At 56.2% G+C, this 9,446-nt stretch overlaps 1 protein-coding gene across 1 annotated transcript; it reads left to right on the top strand.

Annotated features, from left to right (window-relative positions):
- The first annotated feature begins 624 nt into the window (after positions 1–624).
- On the top strand, positions 625–9,060 carry C1H1orf174 (chromosome 1 C1orf174 homolog). The gene is made up of 4 exons (XM_059904921.1): positions 625–783; positions 6,657–6,767; positions 7,517–8,005; positions 8,456–9,060. The coding sequence occupies exons 1-4, from the start codon at positions 769–771 to the stop codon at positions 8,567–8,569; spliced, it is 729 nt and encodes a 242-aa protein (XP_059760904.1). The 5' UTR covers positions 625–768; the 3' UTR covers positions 8,570–9,060.
- The last annotated feature ends 386 nt before the right edge of the window (positions 9,061–9,446 follow it).

Below are 9,446 nucleotides of genomic sequence, written 5' to 3'. Positions count from 1 at the left end.
GGTCCTGTGGCGCCGACGCACGTGCCTGAGACGAGGTGCGGGCCAGCGCGGGGGATCCACCCGAGGGCGGCCGCCCCCGGAGCTCGCGGCGGGAGACGCCCCGTCCGTTCCCCCGCGGGCCGGGTTCGCCGTGCAGCCCCGGGCCCGGCCCACCCAGCACTGCATCGGTGGGCAGTGCGGCCAGGGCGGGGAACGGCCTCGCGCGCCCACCTCCAGGGACTCCAGCACCGCTCCCGGGGCCCAGAAGCCAAGGCCGGTGCCCGGGAAAATCGCCTGCCGGACCGGGGCGGAAGAGACCGCCGCGCAGGCCCTCCCAGCCCGCCTCCACGCGCGTGGCCGGGGACTGCAACGGAGGCCCCTCACGAACATGGCCGCCGCCCCGCTTAAACGTGGCGGCCGCAGAGCCGTCAAGGGAAGAGCCCCTCATAAACATGGGCGCCGCCCCGCTTAAACATGGCGGCCGCACAGCCATCAAGGGAGGAGCCCCTCTTAAACATGGCCACCGACCCGCTTAAACATGGCGGCCGCAGAAACACCAAGGGAGATTTTCCTCGCAACACTGCCGTCCGACCCGCCAGCTACGTAAAACGGCGACTTTGTTGGGTCACATGCCTAGAGACGCCAGGCTGTGATTGGCCAGCATTCTGGTGACGTCAGACGCCGCGACGCGAGCCGAGGGCGGCCGGGTCGCTGCTCTGCTGGAAAGCGTTAGGCCGGGCGTTGGGGCTTGGCGACGGGGTTGGGGGCGGCAACGCGCCGCTCACACTCATGAGGAGCCGGAAGGTGAGGGGGCGGAGGCCGGGCGGGTGCTGCGGCGGGGGGTCCTGCCGCCAATTTTCTGGGAGCTGAGGGGGAGCCACGGGACGCCTCGGGCGGAGGTGGGGGACCTCTGCCTGGCTCTCGACACCCGGAAGGGAGCTCCCAGGTCACGCCCTTGGAAGCGGACGTCCCCCTTCCCGACCACGTCCGCGGGAAGGGGGTCTCCCAGGCCACGCCCTTGGAAGGGCACCCCCCCCCCCCCATACCACGCCCCAGGGCTAGGGGAGCTCCGAGGCCACGCTCCTGGGAAGGGGGCTCCCAGATCAGGTCCTGGGATGGGGGGGGCTCCCTCTCCGGAGCTGGTCTGGACCCCTGGTGCTCTGACGCTGCCCAGTCCGGGGTTCGCGTGCCTCTGCTGCCGGTAACCGAGCCCGGGGTCAGCCAGCCCAAGTGCGGGAACTTGACGAGGGGTCCACCCAGGAGGGTGGAGAGGATGGAGGGGCGCCAGTTCCTGACACTGGTAGCCGGCGGGCGGTGTGAACCAGGGCGAGGGCCCGGGACAGGATGCGCCCCTGCCTGGGGAGGGGGCCCTCCGGGGGTTGGGAGCCGCACCTGGGGTACCTTTGACCCGAAAGTGTGTCTCCTGAAGACCCACGTGGTTGCGCTTTCCCAGTCTGACGTCTCTGCCTGTTGAGGGATTGTTTAGCGCGTCACTGACGTAGTTGGGTTCACGTGTTTTACTTTTGGCTTTCCTCACACTTCTGTTTGGTTCTAATGTAGGGTTTTAATTTACTGATTTTTTTTTCACCCTTTATTTTTTTCCCCCAGGAGTTGCTCTAGGTCTTACCGTGTACATTGTAACTTAGCAGAATCCGTTTCAGATTGAACTAGCTTAGTTCCAGAGAGATACACAAATGTTACCCCTACGTAGCTCTGTTCCCTTAACGCACTCTGTTCCCTTAACGCACTTTTCTGGTGGTGGTAAATATTTAATGTTACAAACCCGATAGTACACTGTCATGATTACTTTACCAGCCGTGGTCATTTCCTTAGCCCAGTACAGCCTTGCTGCCACGCACCTCCTTTGTGCTGTTAACGGGCATTGCTGCCTATACCGCATACGTGTACGCGACTGTCTTTTAAATCACCTAAGGGAAGGAAATAATATGCACGTAAACTGTCTCGTGAGGACGTAATTACCTTTACTGGTGCCCTTTTTTCTGTGGATTTGAATTATCGTCTGGGGTCACCTGCTTCCAACCCAAAGAACTTCCTCTAGTATTTCTTGTAAGAGGAGTCTGCAGGAACAAGTGCTCTCAGTTTTTGTTTATCTGGAAGTGTCTATTTTGCCTTCACTTTTGAAGGATAGTTTTGCTGGATATAGTATTCTTGGTTGACAGTTTTTTTGTTTGAGAACTTTGAATCTGTTTGAATATACCCACTGTGGTCTGGCGTCCATTGTTTCTGCTAAATCAGCAGTTTATTTGTTGGGCTCCCTTGTCCTAAGGAGTCATTTTCCTCTTGCTGCTTCCAAGACTTTCCCCTTGTCTTTGACTTTCAGCACTTAAACAGTGTTGCATCTGCTTATAGATCCCTTTGCAGTTATCCTACTTGAAGTTCAGTTCTTTGAGATTGCTGGGTTTGGGGAATTCCCTGGCGGTCCAGTGGTTAGGGTTCTGTGCTTCCACTATAGGGGGCGTGGGTTCAATCCCTGGTTGGGGAACTAATCCCGCATGCCGCATGGCGCAGCCAAAAAGAAAAAAAAGAAAAAGAAACAGAGATTGCTGTTTTGTGCATTGTTGTTTTTCAGTAAATTTGGGAAGTTTTCAGCCATTATTTCTTCAAATATTTTTTCTGCCCCTCTCTCTCTCCTTTCTTGCTGGTACTCCGATTACACGTATGTTGCTGCACTTAATAGTCTCCACCATGTCTCTGGGGCGCTCTTCATTCTTCTCTGTTCTTATTTCTCTCTGTTCTTCAGCTTGTGTAATCTAGCAGTCTATCTTCAAGTTCACTTATTCTTTCTTCTGCCAGTTCATATCTACTCTTGAGCACACCCCCACCCCTGCCAGTGAATTTTTTACTTCAGCTATTGTAATTTTCAACTCCTGAATTCCCATTTGGTTCTTTTTTATAATTTCTATCTTTTTATTGATAATCTCTATTTGATGTGATGTCATCAAATCTTTCTTTGATCATGATCTCTCTTAGTTCTTGAACACGTTTATAATGGCTACTTTGAAGTCCTTTTCTGATAAACCCAACATCTGATCGCTCTCACAGGCAGTTTCTGTTGCCTGCTTTTATTCTAGTGTGTGGGTCTGCTTTCCTGTTTCTTTGCATGTTTCATAATTTTTTGTTGAAAACCGGACATGTTAGATAATATATTGTAGCAGCTCTGGGTACTGGTCTCCCACCCCCACCCTGAGGCTTTTTACTGTTAATGTTCTTTTTATTTGTTTAGTGATGGGGTGGATTCTAGTGGAGTCTGTTTCCCTTCCCCCAGCTGAAGCTGTGATGGTGCTCCTCAGGGGCAGTGCTGGGTGTGCCCACAGTCACCTGGGTCTCCCTGGTTTCAGGGGGGCTCTCTTCCTCTTTCTCTGACCACACCAGCTCTTTTTTTTTTTTTTGGCTGCGTTGGGTCTTCGTTGCTGTGCGCGGGCTCTCTCTAGTTGCGGCGAGCGGGGGCTACTCTTCTTTGCGGTGCGCGGGCTTCTCATTGCAGTGGCTTCTCTTGTTGCGGAGCATGGGCTCTAGGTACGTGGGCTTCGGTAGTTGTGGCTCGCGGGCTCAGTAGTTGTGGCTCGCGGGCTCTAGAGCACAGGCTCAGTACCTGTGGCACACGGGCTTAGTTGCTCCGCGGCACGGGGGATATTCCCGGACTCGAACCCGTGTCCCCTGCGTTGGCAGGTGGATTCTTAACCACTGCGCCACCAGGGAAGTCCCCACACCCAGCTCTTGAACTTCGCTAGTTGCCAGCTGATTGCTCAGTCGTTTTCAGCGATGACCTGGAGCATAAATTTTCTACAAAGGAATCCAATCGCATTCTGGCTTCTTTGAAGGAGTAGTTTCTAAGATCAGTGTTTGATGTTTGTTCTGATCCCAGGAGGGCTCCTCCTGCTGTGTTTTTCCCTGGCTCTCTCCTGAAGACTGTATGCCTACACTTTATCTTGATTTTTCTCCCATCTGCCTTTCATCACAGCTTCCACTGTTCTTGAGGACCCCTTAGGCATGAACTTCTCCACACTCTGTTGTAAATGAAGTCGGAAGAGATTAAGAGCCCTTTGTTTTGATGCCTGCCTCTTCTCCAGGCAGAATCTGAGCCAGGGCTCCCCAGCTGGGGACAGTGACAGGCTTCTCTGTGTGACACCCCTGCTCTCAGAGCTGAGTGCTCAGGGGAGGGAAGGGGGGCAGCAGCCTGAGATCCCCTGGACTTGCCTCTCCTGGCCTTGGAACCACTGCCTCACTAGGAGGGGCGAGGGTGATGGCGCCCCAGTCTCCTTAGTGCCCTGCCCAGGCAGGAACCTCTGTTCCACGAGTGGGGCCTCGGCAGAAGGGAGCCCCTCCTCTCAACCGTGCTTGCTGGAGACTTAGCCTCACAACAGGTGGGGTGAGGGCAGAATGAGAAATGCTGCCGTCCTGCTTCCCTGGGAAGAAAGCCCTCTGCCTGGGAGCGGGGGGAGGGTGTCCTGTGTGCTGACCTTGGCCGCTTGGAGTTGGGACACCAGAATACCTGTTTCTTCATTTTGCTCTTTGCTTATAGGACCATTTGCAAAGGTTTTAAATGGTTGTTTTTAATACTCTTCACCAGTTTCACTGGGGGAGGGTTAGTGGAGCACCTCTTGGCTGTTTTGTTGATCTCTTCCAGCCCTTTTAGTCTTTAACTAGTCTGCTTGGAAGGAGGAAGTCCTCAATGATGGGGACTTTTTCATTTAGGGATTGTTTACGTGGAAGCAACCAGTTTGCCTAACTGAAGAGCAATGGTTCTCCAAGTTAGAAAAAAATGTAATTGATTCTTGACATGTTGGAGCAAGGGCCTTAGAGGTAGTTTTACCCACGAGTAAACTAAAGCCAAATGCCACTGGAGTTGACTCTCGCAAATCTAGTGAGGATGGCAGGTGGCCTGCTCAGGTGCCTGTAACCACAGCTCCTGGGCCTCAGCCAGACCCTCACCGACTTCACCTCTGCAGAGGGGCCCAGAAAGCTGAGGGGTGACAAGCCCACCCATGGAGCTGTGGCACCCCGAGATTTTAAGGGCTACAGTACAAAGCGTCTAGAAGCGCCCTGCTGCCGGCAGAGGGCCTGCACGGCACACAGCCCAGAGCCGGACGGCAGGCTCTCTGCTCAGTCCCTCTGCAAGCAGCCGAGGCTTCCATGCGGGTGGCTCTGGTGACCGAGCAGGGGGAGGGGCTCTGAAGCCAGACATCATCACTTCGTGTGACCTCGGCAGGGTCCTCTCCCGAGTCGTCCCCATCTGCAGTGGGGTGCTGCTCCTTTTAAAGCCGCTCGGCACGAGCACAGCGCCTGTGTGTTGACACTCAGGGATGGTGGCCGCTGTCACGAGGGAGCCTGGCACGACCCGGCATCGAAACGTCTGGAGTCGGACTGTAACGGGAAGGAGAGGATAGTCCGTGGCTTTCCGGGGCGAAGAATGTCTGTTCCCGACCATGGCAGCAGTAGAGCTCCAGGGAGACTGGGTGGTGCGGTGCCGTCCCCACACGAGATATTCTGTAACCTCTTAGGCTTAGTTCCGTGGGTATGACCGCCCACACTGCTGCCTGGGCTCTTTGAGCGAAGCCCAGCCCTGGGGCATCCACATCAGCGGGTCCTGCCTGGCTTGGAGTGCCTTGTTCTCGCTGTGGATCTCTTTTCTCCACTTTTGGGCATGTTGCCCCCCCATCCGGCCCCGTCCTCATCCCCCAGGTCTTGGCCACTGTGACAACGGCTGTCAGGCTTGCCCTCCGCTACGCCCTCCTCCCTATCACCCACCTCTCTCACTTTCAAGTTCTCACTTGCACTTTAATGTATTATTTTCTAAGTGTCTGTGGCCCCCATTCCGGAACAGAGAGAGCAGTCAGTGGAGAGGCAGGTGAAATGCAAATGAAGCCCCAGTTTCGTGAATTGGTGAATTGTCGCGTCAATGCTGAGCTTAGATTTGACAGATGCAGCAGGTTGTTGGCTGCAGGCAAGCTGAGGGAGGCACGGGCAGGAACTCCCTTCCCACCTCTGCTGCTTTTCTGAAAACCTAAAATTATTCCTAAATAAGATGATTGTAAGTTTCATTGTTTTAATTAATTCCTTTCTTGTCACTGGAAGACTTTCCTTTGCATTCCACGTGAGATGGCGGTGGGCTGGTTTGTTAGTGCTGAGCGAGGCCTGTCCGACAGCAGCTAGAGCTCCTTTAAGCTGAGGGGATTAGGCTCCCCTGTGATTTCAAAGAGAGGGTTTGGGCGGGGGCAGCTTTTGCTTTTTCACCTTTTATCAAGAACCTTCTGAGCAAGGATACAGGCTGCTTATTCTAAACACCTGCAGTTAACTGAACATCTATTTACTCACAAATGGAGGTTCTAAAAACACGGGAGGTAGGGACAGAGTATGCACGCTTCCCGGATCATGGAAATGGGGGATCAGCACCTTCCACCCAGCTTTGTGCAGGTGCGCACATTCAGGCCACGGTGTCGGGACTTCCCTGGCGGTCCAGTGGTTAGGACTCGGCGCTGTCACTGTGAGGGCCCGGGTTCAACCCCTGGTTGGGGAACTAAGATCCCACAAGCCACACGGCACAGCCAAAAAAAAACAAAAAAAGGCCACGGTGTCTGTCTTTCCATGGTCGATAAAAACATGGGGGTGGGAGGGGCCATCTTCGGGGTCTCTGACCAGCCTCTGGTCTGGCCCAGCTGGCAGGTGGAGTGCGGTCGTCGGCGCGCCTCCGAGCCCGGAGCTGCTTGGCCACATCGGCCTCGGCCCAGGAAGCCCGCGTCGCCACGTCTGCCCGGACGGCATGTCAGGTGAGCCTCAGCCCCTCGGAGACAGGACTGGACTGAGTGTCCACCTTTCCACGAAACGTGTCATGTTAGAAAGCCTTTTGAGTGTGGCGAACAGCCCAGAGGCGAGGTCACGGCGCTGTCACCATCAGAGGAGGACCCGCCCTCGGTGCCCGTGCGCCCCACCCACCGAGAGCTGTGGGCTCAGCGGCCCCTGCTGGGCAGCCTGAGTGACGCTGGCACAGGCCATGCTGCTCACCCCGAAGGGCAGGCGGGGAGGCAGGGGACCCCGTGTCTGCAGCCATGGTGGCCCGGTGGTCCCGGCTTCCGGAGCTGCTCCCTTGAGCCGCAGCCCGGCGGTCTGGCTGGACTTGGTTTCGCAGCAGCAACTGGCCTGGTTTCCCTCCTGGGGCGCCGCTTGTTAGAGCTGCGCCGAGTCAAGTTCACGGCCCTGTTGAGCGCCCGCTCCTGCCATGGAACAGAGAGTCCTGCCTCCTCAGAGCTCACAGCCCAGCAGAAACGAATGGAAGCTGGGTCTGGGGTCATCATTTTACATGTCAGGGCACCCCTCGGGGGACAGCGTCAGTCTGCACTCCGCCCCTTTGGCAGCAGACAATGGAAGGACCCTGTCCTATAAGTTGTGGCTCCAGCAGTGACGTCGTTTGCTGTAAGCAGGATTGCCAGCCTCTGGGGTTGAGGCTTGTTAATTATTTGCCATCTGCTTCGTGACCTTCAGCGTGTCTGGTCTTCCCTTGCATTTTCTCTCCTGACAGCCTTCCTCATCACACAAAGCCACCGACAGGCGAACGTCCAAGAAGTTCAAGTACGACAAAGGTCATCTTGTGAAGTCAGAATTCCAGAAAGCCATCCCCCAGAGTGACAGCACCGCTGCGCCCACAGCGCCCCCCGAGACCCCGGGTAAACGCGAGCCTCTGGCATCGGCCGAGGACAGGGCCAGGCTTCCAGGAAAGGAAGCCAGCGGCTCCGCTCCTCAGGGGACCGCAGGACTCCCCCGGGGGCACTGTGGGGCCATGAGTGACGCCTGCCCCGCGGAGACTGAGGACAGGCCGCCCCCGCCGAGATGCGGGGCCCCCGCGGGAGGAGAGTCCGACGGTGGCTGCCCCGAGAGGGACGGGGCGGCGGCGGACCCGGAGCAGAGCCACACGCCTCCGCTGCAGATGGACAACAGCGTCCTTCTCGACGACGACAGCAACCAGCCGATGCCAGTGAGCCGCTTCTTCGGAAACGTCGAGCTCATGCAGGTAACGCCCGCGGCCTCTCCCCTGGGCAGGCAGCCCCCAGCAGACCGCACGCCTGCTCACGGCCCCAGTTCACACGTGTGAGTGCCGCCGGTGCAGATCAAACGCAGTAAGAGCTCTAACCCGGGAGGAGAGGACAAAACGGTTGCTGATGTGGGGCATCCCCCGCACGGAGCTGAGAACCGTTGCCATAGCGAGCGCGGGTGTGGGCGGGCTGGCCGACGTGAGTCTGGACCCTGCTGCGGGGTGTGAAGTCGTGGCCGGGGTTTGTGGCTCCCTGGGCGGTTCCCCCGCATTTGCCGGGCTTGCTTTTGCTTTGAACCCAGAGTCTTTCCTCTCTCCCTCCATCACGCCGGTGGGGAGCACGCTCCCACGATGGGGGGACCAGAGCCCGGAGACGGGTGCCCGTGCTGGGCAACCCGTGCCTGAAGCAGGTGTTCTCTTCCCTCCAAGGACCTCCCGCCCGCATCGTCATCCTGCCCTTCGATGAGCAGACGCGAATTCAGGAAAATGCATTTCAGAGCCAAAGACGACGATGACGATGATGCCGACGGCGCAGACACATAGAGGGTGAGACGCACACGCTGATCCTCAGCACGTCAGTACCGTTGACCGCTTCCCAGTTCAGCACGTTAGACGTTTATACCAAACCTATCTCCAAGAGTCCACGCTTCTAATCAGAATTCAGAACTGACCCACAAAGGTCAGCAGCGCACAACGCCACGCACCCGCGGGGAGACTGGCGCACGTGAACTAAAAGACCTTTGCGTGCAAAGCTACTGTTTCCGCGGTGATGCATCTTCTCCCATCTGTACCCACGTGGTGGTGGTTCCAGCTAACTTCTCTCGTAAACGAGAGATATCTCTATAAAGGAAACTCTTAAGCTTAGCTTTGATAACGTGCAAGTTTATTTTCCATAATCAAAATTTGATCAGTCTTGTGACTGATTCAATCCCAGTTCTTAAAGAACTCTCCTTTATTTCTGTATATGAAGCTCACGTTTACCTTGGACGTTCAGCAAAATCCATATGGAAAATAAATAAAATATATTTTGAAAATATTTTTAAAGAAGGCTTATGTCCCTAGAGCCATATTCCTTTCTAAAATGCTGGACAGCCAAGTGGAGAAAACAGATCCTGTCCTGTCTTAACACGTGCGAGGCTGGCTCAGCTTTGTACCCATTAACCAGCGCCAAGAGCTGAGAGCGCAGGGCTGTGAGCTGGAAGGGACACGGCCCCTCCGCTTGTGAGGCTGTGGGATTTCTGAGATGGTAGGTGTTTGGCACATTCCTCACCCTGTGTGGTGTGGGGACCAAGCATCCAGCGACACCGCGCTCTCCTCCGTGGTGCAGTGTTACCCAGTGCAGCTGCCCTGCCAGAGCTACACTGCCACTCCCCCTGTCTCAAGGAGCGCCTGGTGACACATTCTTGCCAGTGGGCTCCGG

This window comes from Balaenoptera ricei, chromosome 1 (genome assembly GCF_028023285.1).
Source record: "Balaenoptera ricei isolate mBalRic1 chromosome 1, mBalRic1.hap2, whole genome shotgun sequence".
NCBI classification, from domain to species: Eukaryota; Metazoa; Chordata; class Mammalia; order Artiodactyla; family Balaenopteridae; genus Balaenoptera; species Balaenoptera ricei.
Note: the sequence above shows the minus strand (reverse complement) of the source record. Positions and strands in the feature narration are given on the sequence as shown.